This window comes from Salvelinus fontinalis, chromosome 19 (assembly GCF_029448725.1).
Source record: "Salvelinus fontinalis isolate EN_2023a chromosome 19, ASM2944872v1, whole genome shotgun sequence".
NCBI classification, from domain to species: Eukaryota; Metazoa; Chordata; class Actinopteri; order Salmoniformes; family Salmonidae; genus Salvelinus; species Salvelinus fontinalis.
In genome coordinates this window covers 29,607,778-29,629,096 of record NC_074683.1, presented here as the reverse complement: position 1 = coordinate 29,629,096, position 21,319 = coordinate 29,607,778, and the positions used below count along the sequence as shown (strand labels likewise).

Sequence of the window (21,319 nt, the reverse complement as noted above, 5' to 3'; positions counted from 1 at the left end):
GGTGTAGATATCTATCTCATCCACTTGGCACATCCACATGGGCACATTTCAACCAATTATCTCAAGCAATGTTTTTGTGAACGTGTGGTTTGTGTTTGTGTATGTGTTGCTTGTGTTGCAAGAAGATTGTTGCATTGCAGAAACACTTGACGGGTTAGTAGGTGTGCAGGCCGCCCATTCTGTTTGCACATGGTATTTAGAGATAAAGGATCTTCATTTGATCACCCTGCTGCAATGCAAGACATTTAAAACTTGTAGTGTATCTACAAGTTTAAAAAGGCTTCTAAAGTTTGTAATTTCCACTTTGAAATTTCAGACTTGATTTTCCCTGACAAATGTTTTTTCAACCACTCCAAAAATGTCCATTAATTATAATCCACATAATAATTCACATTTACTGTTGCTGCAGGATTATTTTCCTGCTGTAGCTAACTGGCTCGAATTAAGATCCTACAAATGTACACATAGCTACAACTGTCATTCTGGCAACCTTAGCCCGTGGCTCTGATAAACAGCAACAGTCAAATAAGACTCTTTCAGGGGAACCGGTTGGCTGTAATGTAATAAGGCCATGTGGCTACACGCTGCTGCCCCTAGGATCTCTCAAATCTGCACTGTTCCCAAATGAAACCTACCCAACCCACCAGCACAGCACTGATCGGGGAGCATCAGGAATTAAGATGATATGTAACAGTCTGTCTCTCAGTTGTATTACATTCAGCAAATGACAGACAGCTAGGTACAACTAGTACTGTTCTGACAGACAGTTACATGCTTACCAGTTAGCTTTTTCACCACTTCAGCAAATGATGAGGAATAGTACAGCTAATAAGCAAGGGGCACAGTCCTGACACTGACAGTGTGATGTTTTACATATATGGAGCAGTATAGATGCAGATTGCTATTGAAGTTCCTTTGTTTTCTTTCCACCTCTAGAAGCTGCTGAATGTTGAGTGCCTGAAAGGACCCACTAAAAGGATTTCGACCACAACACTGGAGAATACAATAATAATGCAGAGTAAGAATTTATTTTAAAATTACAAAATATTTTAAGAAAACACATTTTATTTTACATAAACTGTACAGATGACATTTACATTACTAAATTATTCTGAAACAGGAACTAAAAATATATTTTTATTAAATAGAAAAACTGGAAAAATAGAATTAAAGATGAAAAATTAAGTGTTCCACATGTTTATTGTACAAAATAGACAGAAAAGAAATAATAGAACTAAGAAATGGAATCATCATAGTGTACCCTGATACGTAGATTAGGCCTTTTATGATCAAGCTAAAATAATCTTGGCCTCTTTGGTTCCATTATTACACAGCAAATTCCCCAGAGTTAAATTAACACTGAAATTGTGGACCCGTATAGACACTGAACAGTGTTGAATTAACACACTGCTTAGTGTAAAGCTTGATTTGCATATTTCCCAGAGTGCTTTGCATTTCGAGTGAATTGTGGAGTTACCACCCATGACTAAATTTGTTAGTGACAGAGACAAGATTGTTGCATTCATCCACTTACAGCCCTATGGTCTTAACCAAGTAAAATACTAAATTAAAATACCATTATTAAAATGTAATTATTTAAAAAATACAATATGTATTTCATGAGTCCTTATTTTGAGGACATAAACAAAAGAATACTGGATTGTTTGCATGAACCAACTGCTGGGTTGCAGGCATTGGGTCACAGTTATTTTCTAAAAAACATTAAGACATAGTTTGGTTTGTTGACGCTTGTTTATTGAGATATGACCCAGCAGGTCAGATCACAAGACAAGGAGGCTTTAGATTTAGATGCACTATTGTAAAGTGGTTGTTCCACTGGATATCATAAGGTGAGTGCACCAATTTGTAAGTCGCTCTGGATAAGAGCATCTGCTAAATGACTTAAATGTAAATGTAAGGAGGCTTGGCTTTTTAGGGGCGTGACTTTCAGCAAGTTATTTTTGCCACCCATGAGAGTAAATGTAATTCCAGTTAATCTGTTCTGTTGAATTGTTATTGCATGTTATGGTTGAACACTAACACTTTGGTAGCTTTAATGAAGCGTACAGAAATGTGTGAGTTCCTTAACAGCCTATGCAAATGTTATCTTCCCAGTAGAATAGTTAACACTTTCTTGCTATATGTATATCATAATGTTAATATTTTTGTATTAAAATATGTAATGTACAATAATATTTATAGAATTGTTACATTACAGTGTACAAATTTACATAATCAACAAGAATTACATTTAATCTCACATGACCAAAAATAAAAAGCCATGCCCTTAATAAGTCCTGCCTCCTGAAAATAACCGATAGATTACATTCAAAAAGACACAGCTGTTTGGTCAACCCAGCATGAAGGTGAATAAAAACTCAATTCATGGTTAAATTAACCCATGTTGGGTAATCCAAACAACCCAACATTTGTGCCTTATTCATGCAACCTGTCACATTATGCTGGCTTGTATAATGCTGAGTAATTCCGATTGAACTCTAGCCAGAGTGGGGATATCCAACGTTCTGCATTTTTTATCATATGCAACTACCAGAGTTGGGAAGACTGAAATATGAGACTACCTAAAGCATCTAAACTGGAACAACCATTTCAGTAACAGGTGCAACAAATCCAAGTAACATATTGAATTAGTTAAGAAAATGTATCTCATTTATATTTGAGAAGCATAGGATTAATCAATCAATTAATGTACATGCAAAAACATAGATATTGAAACAAACAATTATTCAAATGAACCCGCAATAGACCATGCTGGGAAATATAATAATGATGAGCGCGATTTTGGTTAAACTCCGGTTATTAACACCAACACTGGGTGTTATTTTAAACCAATAAGTGTTATAGAGTTAATTGTTATGTTTAGAGTGTAGTCCCTGAAAATAAGGCCTTATGAAATACTTACTGTATTGTGTTAAATAATACCATTTTAATCAAATATTCTCTCAGGATGTCACTTGGTGAAGTCCAGAAGACTGAAAATGGATGAATGTAACAACCATTTCTCTGTCACTAACAAAGACAGTCAGGAGTGGTAACTCTACAATTCACTCAAAGGCAAGGTATTCTGGGAAATTAGGCTTTACACCTATCAGTGTGTTAATTTAACACTGTTCCAGTGCCGATACGGGCCAACACATTCAGTGTTAATTTAACACTCTCAGTGTGGATTTAACACTGGAGAATTTGCTGTGTAGGTAAATTACTTTATTAAACAAAAAATGTAAATTTACTTCTATAAAAATAACTTTTCAATAGCAGTTTGTTTATTAACTAATCTCGCAACTTTTCAGTGCAAATGTCATAACAATCATTCGCTTTGAAAAAACGGAAGCGAAAGATCACATTTCAAGTATTTGATAGGAGATGCATTAGCATAGGAGGAGGAGAAAGTTCAGTTCAGTCTGGTATGTTCAGTTGTATGGGTGGGCATGGGTGGGTTACTATACATTGCATAGATCATGTGGCACTTATTTATGACAGGACACTCAGTACCACTTTGAAGGCATTTCAATATGCAAGTGCTATTAGGAGTGGGAGTGTGCATTTAAAGAGTTTAGTCTGCAAGTGCTGCACTGCACCATCATGCCCTGTTGGGCCCTAACAAAAAACTCATCGCCACTTCGAGGTCCACTTTATCGGAACAAGTAGGGGCAGTGGGGACTCTCCGTTCTCAGGATTAAGTGTATGTAGTGCAGTTTGCACAAAGGTCCATCTTCACCTTTGAACTCAGTGAGCGATTGCTTGCAGCATGGTCACAGACAGACAGACAGACAGACAGACAGACACTTACACAAGCAGGAGGAAAGAACGTGGTCCAATGTCAACAACAATATGTCAATGTTGTGTCGTTACCTCACTTGGACATGAGTGTAGTCCTGGAAAAGCTTTATTCAATAATAAGCGCTTGCTGATACAGTTTATGTTATAATTCCACAGGATCAGACAGTCACAGTGTCTTTATGACTTTCTTTATGGAAGTGCTGGTGTTTCTGAATTATATAAGCTGATGAATTGTCATTGTCAGTGCTTTTGTTTTGTCAATGTCCTGGTGTGCTGTTTCCTTAAGCGCTTTTCTTTCCATCTTCATCGGAGAAGAGATGAAGGACCATTATTTTTCCTCTAGAAATGGCAAACTAGAAAAATGTTATCATTTGGTGATCAACCATTTCCTTCTCTTCCCAAAACTCTGGAACCGTTCTGAAGTTCTTAATATGGAATGGACAGAACCTGGCCTCACTCAGCCAGATAAATACAACAAACCATAAATACATCTTGTTTGTGTGTACCTGTTGGTGTGCTTCCATATAACTATATATTTATATGTGTGTCATACAAAAAGGTATTTTTGTACAAGACATTTTGACTATCGTCGTTTGATTTAACTTTCAAAGTTTAAAAAGTCACAGACACTCAGGCACAGCCACACTCTTCCACTATCATATTGGGCACGTCTCGTTTTACTATGTTGTACTCATCGTCGAAGTACAGCATAGACATGGTACTGAGCTTGGTGGGGATACAACAGGAGTTGACCGAGCCGGGGCTCATGCCCCTCATCCGGTACTGGTTGACCACCGCCGTGTGGAACGATGACGCCGATCCCGGTACCCCCGCCATGTACGCCGGGCAGCTTCCCTCGCAGTAGTTACCGTAATAACCCGCAGGTGCGATGATCCAGTCGTTCCAGCCAATGAGGCGAAAGTCTATGTAGAACTGTCGTCTGCAGCACAGGCCTCCACTGCTCCCGTCACACTCCAGACCCCTCTTCCTGATGCGGTGGTTCCCTTCCACCTGCCGTGCCCGGACCACCAGAAAGGGCCTGTGTGAGGGTTCTGCTGGGTCAACTAAGATAGGAACCACGTTGAATGCCTCACAGCCCTCACAACGCACCTCCAGGTCCTGCCGCCGGCCGCCCTTACCAAACCGGGCCCTCACTGCCTCTGACAGAGGGAAGGTGTGCCAGCCGCTGCGCTTTAGGTCCACACGCTTCTCCACCAGGGTCCACCGACCTCCTCCCCCTGCCCCTGGCCCTGTTCCTCCCCTGGCTCCACCTGCAGCTCCAGTCCCTGCCTCATGGTAGTGGATTTTAACTGTGACTCTCCGTCGAGGCCCTTTCTCGGAGCCAGTGGGCAGCAGCCTGAAGTAGAGCCACAGGTTGGCCTGAGACACATGCAGGTTCTGGTTCCCTTCACTGGAGATGAGGAAGTGGAGGCTGGACTTAGAGGCTTGAGAAGAAGCCAGCTCATCTGATCGAGAAGAGAGAGAAACGTGGGTTTAGTGATATATACCGTACAGTCAAGGGTCAAGAGAATAAACTGACCATTTTAAAGGGCAAGTTAGAAAAGTTGACAAGATTCACAAAGTAAAACAGGACAGGAGGATGAAATCCACACAGTTTTCCAGCTTGTGTCTCTGTGATTAAAGTTATGTCACACTACATATGAGTGTCATTTGTAAGAGGGAAGAAAAGTGGACAAACATTCACAGGGAGCCCCAAGCAGGGAGCCAGAAAGAGAGTACTTCAGTCACTTCTGTCCATCCTCTCCTCCATCACCACTCTCTTTCTCATACATCACATGCCGTTAGCCTAGTTCCTTATAGTCTGTTCCTCCTGACAGCCCAGTTCTGGGAGCAGGCCCAGTTGGCCTCAGGTCTGATTGTGAACACTATGAGAGTGGAGGAGGGGGGTGGACAAGGCCCGGGCCCCAGGGGGTTAATTGAGTTTGCTGTTTGTGTGTGTGTGTGTGCGTGCGTGCGTGCGTGCGTGTGAGGCACTGCTGTGAAACCCCCTGAGCTCCCTGGAGCCTCTGAGACTGACAGCATAAAGACTCCATTGAGGTATTAGGAGACAGCCTCGCTACTGCCTGGCATTGAGCGCGTGGCCCAACTAACCAATAGCATGATGAGGCAAAAATAAAATACATTTGCATGACATTGGCCACTTTCTAAAATGACACAATGAAGAGATTCCAAATGTCTACAGCATAATGGAGTTTGGAGTCGGCCGTATCTTTTTTGAAGCCTAATTATGTCTTCCAAATGACTGTGAAAACCGAGAGGGTTCTGTCTGGGGGTTAGCCAGGATCGGCTTCAGCTGAGCACATGTTGAAGCGGCCAAATTTCTTTGTTTACACACTGATTAGCGTGAGTTGGTGTCAACAGCTGACCACCAAAGATGGTCCTTTTAAAGCAATCCTACGTTTACAACGTACTCCAGTAACAGTGATTTTACATTCATTTCACCCAGACCTGTTCAGACTAGTTCTGCCTCCCGCTACAGTATGTCAGCTGGGAGCCAAAGTAACACACACACACACAAACAAACACACCCCTGTGGCAACAACAAAAGCACAAGGTGCATTCATTTCAGCAACATCGACATCGAACCCTCAGGGTGCAGTATCAAGAACGTAAGAAGAACTGTATGTATGGAAATGCATCAGAAGTGTAGATATAAAGGTATTGACTCAATAAAAGTTTTCCCCTGTTTTAACTGCTGTCATGGCCCGAGGTAAGGAGTATCTAACCTCGCCTCATTTACTACCATGCCTTGCTGCTTGCCTCAACAGCTCCCAGTGATCAACAGGGGAGCTTCTAGGCCAGGGCGTTTCTCTATCTGTACCCTGAGTGACAGTGTATGTGAGGCAATGAAGTGCTGGGTGGGGAGAGATGGCAGTCTGAATCTCTGACTACAAAGATACTCCAGTCTAAAGCATGGTCATATGATCTTGTAAAAAAAAAAATGTGGTAGAGTGTATCTGTAGCTTTATATCCCACCTGGGAAAAAAATAACATTTTTAATGACCCACAAGTTAGAGTATCTGAGACTGCCCACTGGCCACAGACGTAAATTCAACATCTATTCCACGTTGGTTCAATTTCATTGAAAAGCTGTGGAAACAACATTGATTCAACCAGTGTGTGCCCAGTGGGTGGCCACATTAAAATGGATGCTGAAGTGGATTGAGAATCATCATTCTAGAAAAGACTTCAACTATTTAGCTTTTCATTCATTTTCTAAAATACCACAAAAACACATAGCCAGGTGCTTTAACCCTGGTGTGCACTGACTGCAGGCTGTGGGATTGTGAGGGGGGAAGCGAGGTGAGGAAGGAGGATAGGGAGGAGACCAGTTAAACCAGGAGGTGTGCTGCCTGACTCGGAGTGTGCCTGGGGTCAATGTGCTCCTGGGCCAGGCATGGTTAGGGCAGGGCAGGTGAAGGGAGGGTGACATCTGGGTGGGCCTCTCTCTCTCTCTGGTGGAGCTAGCGCTGCTGGAGCTACAGCTGCCTCAGCGTGTCCTCACCTGCGCTATCAACACCAACAAGGCAGGCCGACAGGCAGACAGGTCGGTAAGCAGGCGGGAAATCAGGCAGACGGGTATGTAAACAGGCGGGAAATCAGGCAGACAGGTAGGTAAGCATGTGGGCAATCAGGCAGACAAAAACATCAGGGAGGCAGGGAGGCAGATGCGCCGGCAGTCAGTGTGTGTTTGTGTGTTTGTGTGTGTATGTGTGTATGTGTGTTTATGTGTTTGTGTGTGCATGTGTGTTTGTGTGTGTATGTGTGTTTGTGTGTGTATGTGTGTATGTGTGTATGTGTGTTTGTGTGTGTATGTGTGTTTGTGTGTGCATGTGCGCAACATAGGCAGGGTGTATGTAGCAGGGTGCTATGCTGATTACTCAAAGTCTGTGTCAACAGAGACCGCACATCGCGGAGCACCGCTGCTTTGACAGGAGTCTCGCCTCGCAGTGACACACACACACGGCTCTGACAGGCATCCCTTAGGCTGCTGGAGCACAGCGCTCAGCTCAGCACTCCAGGAATTCCACACAGGGAAATAGGAGAGGGGGAAAGAGCACAGCAGGTCAGGGTGAGCTCCATTTGGCCAGCAGTTAGTAAGCTGCTTTGGTGGTAGTGGTGGAGAAATGACACACAGGGAGGGGGTTGGGGGGGGGGGGCATGGATTGAGTGTGATGTGGAAAATGCCTGGAGCGGCTCCAGACAGGGCATGATTGATGTTTCTTCATGAAAGACTGTGTCCCAGAGTAAACCCAGAAGCCAGCCCTATAGCCCTGCAGGGATGCATCCCAAATGGCACCCTATTCACTCTATAGTGCACACATTTTTACCAGGGCCCATATAGCTCTGGTCAAAAGTAGTGCACTATATAGGGAATAGGGTGCCATTTGGGATACAACCCGGGGACTGGGCCAGAGTTAATGACATCCAATAATGAAGTCTTAATTCCGTTACTTGGACCGGAGTCACAGGGAGTTCAACCGGTCCAAGCGGCTATACCAACGACAATCGAGATGCTCACATCTCCACCTGCCCTCCGCTTCGCTCCCGTGGTTACGGGACACCGAATACCGCCGCCAAAACGAGGGCCCGCGGGACCGTGTCATAAGAGACGGGAGGTTGGCACTGTTCCTTACCTGGAACGTTGGCAGTGAGCTCAGTCTCAGCCTCTGCTCCGCTATGCAGTCTAAGACTGATTGGTGACTGAGAGCAATAGCTGCCTCCTAGCTCCTAGCTTGCTGAAAACAATACAGTTAAAACTATGTGAATTAGACAGGACAGCGTCCCACACACCTCACAAAATACTTTGGCCTGATACTTCGCAGTCATCCAGTAATGTCCAGCACAAACTCTTCTCAGCCCCTATCAGTCATCCAGTAATGTCCAGCACAAACTCCCCTCAGCCCCTATCAGTCATCTAGTAATGTCCAGCACAAACTCCCCTCAGCCCCTATCAGTCATCCAGTAATGTCCAGCACAAACTTCCCTCGGCCCCTAGCAGCACACCTTGATCTTTGACTGTGACATCACCCGGCCTGTGCCTGGGCCAGATCTAGCTGCCTCTCTCCAGGTCGCTCTAGGGGCCTTGTCCCTCTCTCCATGCCCTGGCTGGCAGCCTGGACTCTGCGCTCTGGGGGTGAGTGCCAGCTGGCCTGAAGGCAGAGGGGGTCTACAGAACAGGGAGCAAAGCCAGTTCCATGGCACAATGCTGCACAAAGGCTCAAAGGTGTCGTGAATAATGGCAAAAGCAAAGAGGCCTGGTTGGTGAACCATTATATGACAAAAACATTCTTTAGAAAACTGTGATATGGGCACACCATGCACCCTCCTCCTCCACCTCTCCATCACCAGAACCCACAACCGGGGGTGCTCTCCTAATAATTGCCTTGCGTTTAACATGGACTCAGAGGTAAATGTAACATAGTAAAATTTAATTCTGGCACACTCCAATTAGTATGTTACGTTTCATATGGTATGTATTAATTTGCAATTCGAATTGGCCCAGCGTTGTTAGGGTTTGGCCGGGGTAGGTTGTCATTGTAAATACGAATTTGTTCTCAACTGACTTGCTTAGTTAAATAAAGGTTATATAAAATAAAAACATTCCTATTCGAAGGCAACAGCTAGGAATCCATCCAAGCTGATTGTACTGTTTGTGCTGCAGCTTCGTACTGTGGGACCGGCATCTATGCTTCCTCTGCAAACATTTTTTTTTTTAAACAGTTAAATAGGACGTTCTCACTCACTAACCTGCCAATTATTGATTTCAGTTATCTAACTGATGATAGATTAGAGCTCACAGAGTGTGTGTGTGTGTACAGGGCCGGATTAATAAAGGGGCTTACAGGGGCTGAGGCCGAGGCCCGTAGTGTGCCCAAGAGGGAAACAAAATAAAGAATTAAAAACTAAATAGACAGTTTACTGTATATTATATATGTAGTATATATATTTATTATATAAAAAAAAAAAAATGCAAACACCAACCACAGGAGGACTCAGGAGCCCGCTCTCAATAAGTCATCAGATGGGGGAGGAGAGGAAATGGAGGGCCCTGCCTTGGTTGTGTAACGTAGAGAAAATATTGCAGTTTTAAAGCAAGTTTTCTGCAAATTATAAATATTTTCCATGGGGAAGGGAGTAATTTTTGCAGTTTTAACGCTAATTACCTGCGATTCTACACATTCTGCAATGACTTATGGCATGTTAATGACATCTGAGTGACAAACAAAATGAATTGTGGCCCCCTGGGGGTCAGGGCCCCTGGGAACCTGCCCTGCGTGCCTGGTCGGTATTCGGCCATGATTACTACAAGTTTAGATAGCTGGCTAGATTAACTTACCCATCAAAAAATTGGTAACTGACATGGCTAATTGAGTTACTGTCAGTGTCTGACATAACAGGAGAAAAACTGTTGATCCACAACCATCTATGATTTGCTCATCTGGCCTTGTGTGTGAGTCCACTGTAAACCCCAATGTGCTGTTATTACTCAAATGTTTTGAGGAAACCCATTGCACTTAATATATCTGATTACAGAAAAACATGCTGATTGTCTACACTGTAACGAAAAACTGTAATTTATCCGGTAATTTGGGGTATTATCAACAGAAAAATACTCTGAAACATTTTACTGCAGTATGCTGCAAATTATGGTGCATTTTGGGAAATGTTATGGGCAGGGAAATATTTCCAATGGTACTGTAATTCCACCCCAAAGAAGGTCACCCGTGATACAAGTCAGTATTAGAAGTTCATCCATGTCTGAGGATGTCAACTGGCCACTTGGGGTAACAGTGTGTGCTGTTACCTTCAAGTAGGTTTCAGTTTTGTTTGGGTAATATGGAAAGGGATGGAGGATGGGCGTAAGCCTCTAATGCAAAAGGTTGCATGTTCAGTGACAGAAAGTTGTTTTGTAGATTTTTGTTTTATATCCCAAACCTTAACCCTTACCTTACCATTCAGAGTTAATGTCTAACCTTAACCCTTACCTTACCATTCAGAGTTAATGTCTAACCTTAACCCTTACCTTAACCATTCAGAGTTAATGTCTAACCTTAACCCTTACCTTACCATTCAGAGTTAATGTCTAACCTTAACCCTTACCTTACCATTCAGAGTTAATGTCTAACCTTAACCCTTACCTTAACCATTCAGAGTTAATGTCTAACCTTAACCCTTACCTTAACCATTCAGAGTTAATGTCTAACCTTAACCCTTACCTTAACCATTCAGAGTTAATGTCTAACCTTAACCCTTACCTTAACCATTCAGAGTTAATGTCTAACCTTAACCCTTACCTTAACCATTCAGAGTTAATGTCTAACCTTAACCCTTACCTTAACCATTCAGAGTTAATGTCTAACCTTAACCCTTACCTTAACCATTCAGAGTTAATGCTTAAACTTAATCTTACATTTGAGAAACGTGAATGAACGTCTAATTCTGACGTGAGAATGTGAGAGCTTGTTGCAGGATACAGTACCATACCATATCTTTGGAGTGCCAAAAACTTGTTGACCTCTAGTGGATGCATGGTATTGTTGTTTCTGGCTTATTAAGATATTATGAGGTGTGCATTGTAAGAGGCTATATTTGTTGCACCTGTGAGTCAGAATGCTGTTCCAATGTAACTCCTATGTGGTTATAGTGCCCAATGAACTTAAAATGTATGAAAACAGATTCGAGTGGCATCAAGTCTTAAACCTTAAATAGTTGAGCATTTTGACATGTCCTTTTGGTCGGTTTTGTCCTGTAGTTGCTGCCAGTTTGGAAGCCTTTGTTAAGACCTCTAGAAGCGCAAGTGATATAAAATAACAACTATTAATTAATATGTTGTAATGTTGAAACAATTTACCTAGCAAAAAAACCCTTGTAATTACAGTAAAATCATGTCAAACACAAACCCCTCCACTCAATTATTGTAATTCATTCCGATAATGGTAGCATTTACTTTTTACAGTTTAATATAGAGAATTTTACAGTAATGTACTGTGTGTCACTGAATGAATTATAACTCAGAATAAAGGGAGATAAAAGGAGTGATCAAATTAGTGATATGAATCATACGATTATCGATAATTACCTGATTCTGCAAAACTGATTATCTCCGACGTCTCCCCATGCACCTCGTTACTGTAGGAAGCTTGTCCATCAAGGTTGGGGATCTCAACCCTCCCGTCTTCCCGTACCTTACCGGCGTGAAGCCTCCTCAGCGCTGTTACCATTGCAGCCTTGGGAATAGGATGAGTGATGTTGGGTCTTTCTCTCATTTGTAATCTGTTCAAGATGTGCCTCTTAACTGCTTCCAAAAGGTCTATGTCCACCCGTTCTGACGCCTCCGGCAACCCACACGATGCGCACGACTCCTGGGTGACGGTTTGAGTCTCTGCCCCCGTTATGCGCGCCCGCGTTGTCCCCAAGGTACCGCGGATTGAAAGTATGCAAGCCATTAAACAAGCCAGTGTGAGATTATATCTTCTCATTTTCTATTTTTGAGACTGGAATTCCAAAGCACGCTGGAAAGGAATTGTGGTTCGTGAATACAGAGATTAAAGTTAGAGGGTTAGGCTACTTCACAAGTATCACGGTAATGATCCTACTATGCGCCACCGGGAATACACATGGAACAATGATTGATGCACAAGTTATGTTAATCCAAAACAGTCCATGTAGTTTTTGCATTCCAAAAGATCTTGCTGTCAAGAGCTAATGATTATTGCAGATATTATGTTATTTGCTTAATCTCCAGCCCTGTTAGGCTTTTGTCCTTTTTGTCCAAAGCTCACTATCAGTCCAGTTCTCATCTAAAGCACAATTCCAGAGGTTTTGGTCTTGACCGGCGAACTTGAAATGATCACTAAATGAATGGCGCTACCGCGTTTTCAAACGTATCAAAACGAATTATTACAGTCCGTATCCTTTGCAAACCACTCATAGTTATCAAACGTATCTCACCGGTACGCTGGCTTTGTATTCGAAACGTCTGATGTGAAGTTCCAAATATGAGGTTACCACTGCTCTTTACATTCAATTCACTCATATAAGCGCAACTTTAGGAATCCAACTAAATTGCAATCCATTTCAAAGCAACTGATCCCTTGATCACTGTCTTCTCTGTCTATTGGTGAGTTGGCTATGGGACGTATCTGCCCCCAGTAAGAGATGCTGTTATCTTTACAGTTTTCTCCTTTGCAATCACGACACGGAGCCACCTAACTCCGAAAGTTTTTATACAGGAGTTGAAACCACGTGGGGAGTTCCACCAACAGCGCGCAAGGGATAGTGCTGCTAGGAGAAAAGCGCAGCGCAGGATGGAGGGAATACTGGTGACATGATTTAACCCCGAATATCAATTTGTCTGTTGTAATTTTACACTAAATTACCTCATAAACAATATATTTTATTATAGGCCTAAAACAGATTGCCATTTTAATAAATATGGAGCTATATCTGCAAGATTCCTCATACCCTAAAATGTGAAGGATTTTATCGATATTTTGAGATTATGGTGTAAACACACACACACACACACACACACACACACACACACACACACACACACACACACACACACACACACACACACACACACACACACACACACACACACACACACACACACACACACACACACACACACACACACACACACACACACACACTGTAGTTTTCGGGGTTGATTGAACATGGTACTTTTTTATTCTATTCCAATGTGTTTAACCATCACATTTTTGTAAGGTATTCACAAGTTCCGACACTCAGTGAACGACTCAGTTTTGTCGATAACTTGGAATTGAAAGACAAATTCCTGGAAACTCGTGCCATCGGTGCGTTTTTACGCACAAGAAAAAAGAAAACAAACAGCGCCATCCTTTGTTGAAACAACTTCACTACACTATTGGCCCATTAATCTGAAAACTCTGTTAATTATTTCTGAGTAAAGTGCCAATGCATGCAACAGTTTGTCAAAAAACACCAACACCTTCCGATACCTTGATGTAGGTTAGTAGGACAAGTGAAATGGCGCATTAGCCAACGGTCAAGCGTGGTCGTGGATTAGGCTACAGTACTTAGTTTCCCTGGCACAAGCTTTGTTGGTCACATAAGGACACCAGAGAGAGAGAGAGAAAGAGAGAGTTAATAGTAATTTATATATACGGAACAAAAATATACAGTGCATCCAGAAAGTATTCAGACCCCTTGACTTTTTTCACATTTTGTTATGTTACAGACTTATTCTAAAATTGATTAAATTGTTTATTTCTCTCATCAATCTACACACAATACCCCATAATGACAAAGCAAAAACAGGTTTTTATAAATTTTAGCAAATTTATAAAACATAAAAAAACTGAAATATCATATTTACATAAGTAAATGCTCAGTACTTTGTTAATCTAATTTACAGTGTATTACCGTAATTACCCATGCAAGTTTTCATTTTTATATTTAGATGTTGGTCATTTAGCGGTGCTCTTGTCTTTAGCAACTTACAATCAGTGCATCCAACTTGAACGATTCATTGACGAGAGATACTTATGAACTCAAAGAAACATGTCGCTGGTTTTGGAGGATTCAAGCACTGTTAAGGACAACCAACCAAATCAACAAAACAAACCAAAACCAGGTTGTCCTTTTATTAGGTATCAACGATGGAACCAAACCATCCCCTAGTAAGAGGGCGCGTGTGGCGAGAGGTTTACTGATATGGATGTGGACTTGTTAAAATCCATCAATGAAAGGCTTGCCAAACTTGATATCTTGGATATATTACGAGAGGACATCAATGCATTATGTGCCAGTCTAGAATTCAGCCAACGTCAGATTGATGATCCAAGGAAAGAGAACACGGAGCTGAAAGGTTCTGTAGACTCTATTCATAGCAAGGTGGAGGTGGTGCAAAGGGAGAACAAACAACTTAAAGAAACCTTGCTTGATGTACAGTGTCGATCAATGCGGAACAATCACATTTTTTCAGGGATAACGGATTTTCAGGGATAACGGATTTTCAGGGATAACGGGATTTTCAGGGATAACGGAGAATGACAACAGCAGAGGCTGTGCGGACAGAGTCCGAGACTTTGTGTCAACTAAACTAAAATTGCCCACTGATGTTGTGCGTAATGTCACTTTCTCGAGAGTCCATAGAATAGGTAAGGCCTCTGGAAATAAATTTAGACAAATTTAAGCAAAAGGAAATGACGAGGAACATGGGCAGAAAACTCAGAAACACTGATTTTGGAATGAATGATCACTTCCCCACCGAGATCAATGAAAGGAGAAAAAACTATATCCCATCATGAAAGAAAAGCGTTGCCTGAATCAACGAGTCTCCATGGTGATGGATAAACTTTATATCAACGGGCAATTGTATCGGGACTCTGGAGCAACTCCCTGGCTATTTTAATTTAATGTTCAAATGTGAGTTTGTGTGTTGTGTATCATGACAACTTCAACTAAAACGAATACATGCTCTATTGATCTCCACTCTTTTTATTTTTTATTTTATTTATTTTACCGTTATTTTACCAGGTAAGTTGACTGAGAACACGTTCTCATTTGCAGCAACGACCTGGGGAATAGTTACAGGGGAGAGGAGGGGGATGAATGAGCCAATTGTAAACTTGACAAGGAAAGGGCTGCATATAGCTCAGGTTAATGTATGTAACCTTCCTAACAAAATACATGAGGTTTTTAACTTGGTCAACATAAATAATATTCATATTTTGGCTTTGACCGAAACACATTTAGATGCATCTGTAAATGATGGGCAAATGAACATTCAAGGATATAGTCTACTGAGAAGAGATAGGAATAGGAATGGTGGGGGTGTAGCACTGTACATTCAGAATCATATACCTTTTAAGAGAAGGGATGACCTTAATGTATGTCAAGTAGAGGCACTATGGGCTCAGGTACATCTGCCTCACCAGGCACCCATATTGGTAGGATGTGTGTATAGACCTCCTAGCTCTAAGGTGTCCTATCTGGATAACTTATGCACTGGTTTTGACCAGGCCACAGATAGCCACAGAGATGTATTTATCTTGGGTGATTTTAATATAAATTGGAAGGATCATAATAATTCGAATAGAACAAAATTGATGAGATATGCCAAGAACTGTGGTTTGAAACAAATGGTTAATGATACTACTAGATCATCAATTATGTTGGGTCATCGTTCAGACACATGCATTGATTTGATGTTCTGTAATATACCATTGCAATGCTTAAAAGCCAGATCAATGCCAGTGGGCTGGACAGACCATAATATTGTGACCATAACCATGAACACCAAGGTTCAATTAAGTATGGAAGGAGTACAAATTGAAGAAGTGGCAGAAACCAAACTATTGGGAGTGCAGCTAGACAACTGCTTATCATGGTCGTCTCAAATAACTAATCTATGTAAAAAAAAAAATATTAAAACAGCATGCATAATCAGAAGGATAGCTAAATATTTACCAGGAAAAATTCTTCAGCAAATAACACAAGCATTAATTTAGAGTCCGGTGAACTACTGTTCTGTGGTCAAATAACACAAGCATGAATTGAGAGTGAGGTGAACTCCTGTTCTGTGGTCTGGGGAAATGCATCATCAAGTGAAGTTAGGAGGCTGCAGAATGCACAGAACAAAGCAGCAAGGATTGTTTTAAGGTGGAGATATGGTTCTTCTGTTTCAGTCATGCGCAGTGTTCTTGGTTGGTCATCAATCGATAAGATAATACAAAGGAACATGCTTATTTTATTTCATAATATACATCATTTAAAACGGCCAAGTTCTATTCACAACGCTATTCAGTTGGTAAGAGACAGACATTCAGTAAATACTAGGAATAGATTGTCCACCATCTATGCGTTGTCCAGACAGAAAAGAGAAATAGGCAAAAGAACATTTCGATTTAGAGCAATAAAGAAATGGAATAAATTAACTGAGCAAACCAGAAACCTTTCAATATATACGTTTAAACATTATTTTAAAACCATTTAAATATAATACATAGAAATGTTGTGGGACTATAGTAGATGAAGAATCAATATATATTAGATTGAGTATTTATTGGGTCATTATGTTATTATATTATATATGTTTGTAATAGTGTGTTATATGTGGAAATGTGTTCGTATTATAAATTGTATGTTAATGTTTAAGGACTCTTGGAAGATTAGTCCGAATGGGGACTAAAAGAGATCCCCCAAAAATTAAAATCTACCAAGGTTGATTTAAAAAAATACTTAAAACATATCAGTCATAGCAAGTAAAACGTTTCTGTAACCGTTACTGAAAATGTTGTTGTAGCATAATTACAGCCTTGCATTGATGGACTTGGTTATAGTAAAGATAAGTTTGGTCCAGTGGGAGTGAGATTTTTGAAGAGGGTGGAAACAGGCCTTTTGGCTGATCAATGGGTGGTTTCAGGTTGGGTGGAAAAGATGGTGGGTGAAGATAACCCGCAGTGGACTTGTGATGTTTGTTTGTGTTTCTTCAGATCAGAGGGAGCAGGCGCTCCGTGCGACACAACTTGGGGGAACGACCTGTATCTTGCTTTGCGCTTAGGAACAGGGCACCATTGAAGGGAGTGATTTCTGGGGTAGCGTTAAGTGTGGAGGTGGAGCAATTGAAGTTGAAGATTTCTGGTGTTTGTGATGCCCGCCGCTTGGTGCAACGCAGACCCAGTGGAGAGCTGGTGAAACAGAGTTGGCGCAGTCTGTTCTTTTGAGCTTTTATTTAGTATTTTCCTGCCAAAGTAATGTTATTATATATGAGTTATGCTGTTAGAGCTTTTGTGTCCGAATCCGTTGCGGTGTTCTAGGTGACACGTTTATGGGCATGTTGCAGCAGTGTGTAGGAGGGAGATTCCAAAATGTGGGAAGTGTGCAGAAGGACATGGGACAGAGGAATAGTTCAGTGGATAAAATGGTGTACGTCAACTGTAGGGTGCTCATGTATCTTTGGATCAGAGGTGTCCAGTGCGAGAGAGACAGGTTGAGGTGGCCAGGGTCAGAGTAGTGCAGAGGGTGTCGTATGTTGAGGCAGTGAAGAAGGTAGAGGAGGGTGGATGAAGGGTGAGGGATTCTGAGAGGATCCATGTGAATAGTAGATATGTGCCAGAACAGAGGAATAGGCCAATGAGTGATATACAGAGTGGACAAAACATTAAGAACAACTTCTCTTTCCATGATATAGACTGACCGGATTGTGAGACATGGATTGTGTATGTGTACCATTCATAGTGAGAATGGGCAAGACAAAATATTAAAGTGCCTTTTTCTTTTTTTTCTTTATTTAACTAGGCAAGTCAGTTAAGAACACATTCTTATTTTCAATGACGGCCTAGGAACAGTGGGTTAACTGCCTTGTTCAGGGGCAGAATGACAGATTTGTACCTTGTCAGCTCGGGGATTTGATAATGCAACCTTTCGGTTACTAGTCCAACGCTCTAACCACTAGGCTACGCTGCCGCAATGGTCTATTTGAATATACATTGTAGGGATATTGCAGCTCTGATTGGTTAAGCTGCACCGGGGTCTATAGAGTACGGGCTGAGTCATGCCTGTCAATGCAATAGAATCCTACTCCTGTTGTAAGAACCGACGCTGGAGATGAGAAGCAGGTTCAGGGAGTTGAACATTTAATGAACAGACAAGTGACAGAATAGACAAGTGACAGAACAAGACCAGCGTCCGTAAAGGGGGGACAAAGCGACAATAATGTTGAAGCGGGGAACAACCTCGGGAACAGACAGATATAGGGGAGGTAATGAAAGCAGGTGATTGAGTCCAGGTGAGTCCAATGAATCGCTGATGCGCGTGTCGAGGGAAACAGGTGCGCGTAATGATGGTGGCAGGAGTGTGTAGTGCTGTGCAGCCTGGCGCCCTCGAGCGCCAGGGAGGGAGAGCGGGAGCAGTCATGACAACTGTGCATTCTGCCTACAAGAAAATCTCTTGCAGTTTTTTCTTTTTTTTTTTTCTTTTGGGGGGTGGATCAGCTTAATATTGCGGAAAGTATGTTGCTTCCAATGTAATTGTCTGCATCATTTCCAATCCCCCATATTTTTTGGGGTAAATATATATATCCATTCACGTATGCATACATATACACATATATACATACACATACCTACATAGACATACATACTTTTTTAAAAGAGTATACCTTTATTATTATTCCCCGCAAACCCTACCACCGATCCCCCAATTGGAGTAAACTGATAAACATTTCTGTTTTTACCTTCAATTTATACATCTTATACACATTTTACAGACACAGTCTACTTTATAATAGTTCTCTCTTGTTTGTTCTCAGTCCTTCCTCTATTTCTGTTGTCCATCCAGTTTGATTTCCACTTGTAACTGTGCTATTTCACAATAGCTCCGCACCTATACACATTTCACAGATCCCGTATGCCCTACATTGTTTATCTTGTTATTAGTCCCACCCTTCAGCTCCACTCAACCTTTCCCATCTATCTTCCAACATCATCCATTTCGGATTTTTATTTGCCATATATTTTTCAACTGTGCTGTGATGCTTCACAAAAGATTTGAATCTTCCTATTCTCATAGCTTCCACGGATTGTAAATTAAAAATAAACCTTTTGCTAAAATAATTATTATATTATTGATTGATTGACTATGGCTTTTCAAATCCCCCAGTATTGCTATCTGTAGCGTTAGTTCTACGCAAATGTTGCAATTCTTCAACCATTCCTGGACCTGTGACCAAAAACGAGCTACATGCGGACAATACCAAAATAAATGGTCTAATGACTCTGCCTCCTCACAGCAGAATCTACAGAGCTGGGAAGATTGTATCCCCCATATATATAACATTCTATTAGTTGCAAGAATTTTGTACAATAATTTAAAATGAAAAATTCGAAGTTTTGAATCCGGCGTTGTTTTGCGTATCAATTCATAAACCATGTGCCATGGAATGGGTACATCGAAAATCCCCTTCTACCTGCCTCTTCCATTTTTGTGGTAATGCTGCAATTAATTGGTTGTAATTTTGGGTAGAGCAGACATTTCCATATGTCTGTGTTAGCTGCATGTGTGACATTACTCCACCAGTCCTATTTATGATATCATTCACAAAAATTATACCTTTTTTAAACATTTCTTCGATAAATACATTTTTTTTTATCAATTACTATATTTGAATTTAACCACAAGATTTGTTGTACTATTTGTTCCGTCCTTTCAGGTGAATTAAACTGAAATTGCAACCAACTTTCTAAGGCTTGTTTAAAAAATAAAGATATTTTGGAGATTATTTCCTTTTCAAGCAACCGAAAGTGAGCAGGTGTAATCTGAATAAAGGGAAAAAGGCCCTTCTTGAACATAGGATGAGACATTCGTACCAATCTACTAGAGAACCAGTTTGGATTTAAGTATAACTTTTGTATGACTGATGCCTTTAGTGAGAGGTCTAATGCTTTAATATTTAATAATTTCTGCCCTCCGAATTCATATTCGTTATATAAATAGGCCCTTTTAATTTTATCTGGCTTGCCGTTCCAAATAAAATTTAATATTTTTTGTTCATATAATTTATAAAGCAGGTCACTAGGTGTAGGCAAAACCATAAGCAAATCGGTAAACTGTGATATGATTAAAGAGTTAATCAAGGTGATTTTCCCACAAATAGACAGGTATTTTCCTTTCCATGGTAGCAAGATCTTATCTATTTTTGCTAACTTTCTATAAAAATTTATTGGAGTGAGATCATTTCTTTCTTTTGGGATTTGTATACCGAGTATGTCCACATCTCCGTCAGACCATTTAATTGGTAAACTACATGTAAAGTGTAGTGTAAAATGTGTATTTTTTAGTGATCCAATACGTAATATGGTACATTTATCATAATTTGGTTTTAATCCAGAGAGGATAGCAAATGTATCTAGATCCTCTAAGAGGCTGTGGAGAGATTCTAGTTGTGGTTTTAAAAGAAAACATGAATCATCAGCGTACAATGACACCTTAGTTTTTAGACCCTGGATTTCTAATCCCTTAATATTAATGTTTGATCTAATTTTAACAGCTAACATTTCGATGGCAATAATAAGTAGATATGCCGATAGTGGACAACCTTGTTTTACTCCTCTAGATAGTTTAAAACTTTCTGAGATGTAGCCATTATTTACTATTTTACACCTAGGGTTACTATACATAATTTTTACCCATTTTATAAGAGATTCCCCAAAATTGAAATATTCTAGGCATATATAAACTCCAGTCGTACTTTATCAAAAGCCTTTTCAAAATCAGCTATGAAAACCAGGCCTGGTGTCCCCGATATTTCATAGTGTTCTATTGTTTCCAGTACTTGCCTTATATTATCTCCAATGTATCGTCCATGTAAAAAACCTGTCTGATTAGGATGAATAATATCTGACAAAACTTTTTTTATTCTATGCGCCAAGCATTTTGCTAGGATTTTTGCATCACAACACTGAAGTGTAAGAGGTCTCCAATTTTTTTAATGGACTGGATC

At 40.9% G+C, this 21,319-nt stretch overlaps 1 protein-coding gene across 1 annotated transcript; it reads right to left on the bottom strand.

Annotated features, from left to right (window-relative positions):
- Positions 1 to 1,012: 1,012 nt before the first annotated feature.
- Positions 1,013 to 13,034, bottom strand: LOC129816579 (inhibin beta B chain-like). Its single transcript, XM_055871212.1, has 2 exons — positions 11,906 to 13,034; positions 1,013 to 5,267 (listed from the first exon to the last, which is right to left on the bottom strand). The coding sequence occupies exons 1-2, from the start codon at positions 12,303 to 12,305 to the stop codon at positions 4,432 to 4,434; spliced, it is 1,236 nt and encodes a 411-aa protein (XP_055727187.1). The 5' UTR covers positions 12,306 to 13,034; the 3' UTR covers positions 1,013 to 4,431.
- Between the last annotated feature and the right edge of the window lie 8,285 nt (positions 13,035 to 21,319).

Coding starts and splice junctions, on each gene's coding strand:
- LOC129816579 (XM_055871212.1), bottom strand. CDS start 12,305: ATGAGAAGATATAATCTCACACTGGCTTGTTTAATGGCTTGCATACTT. Junction 5,268..11,905: donor AATCAGTTTTGCAGAATCAG/GTAATTATCGAT, acceptor CTTCTCGATCAG/ATGAGCTGGCTTCTTCTCAA.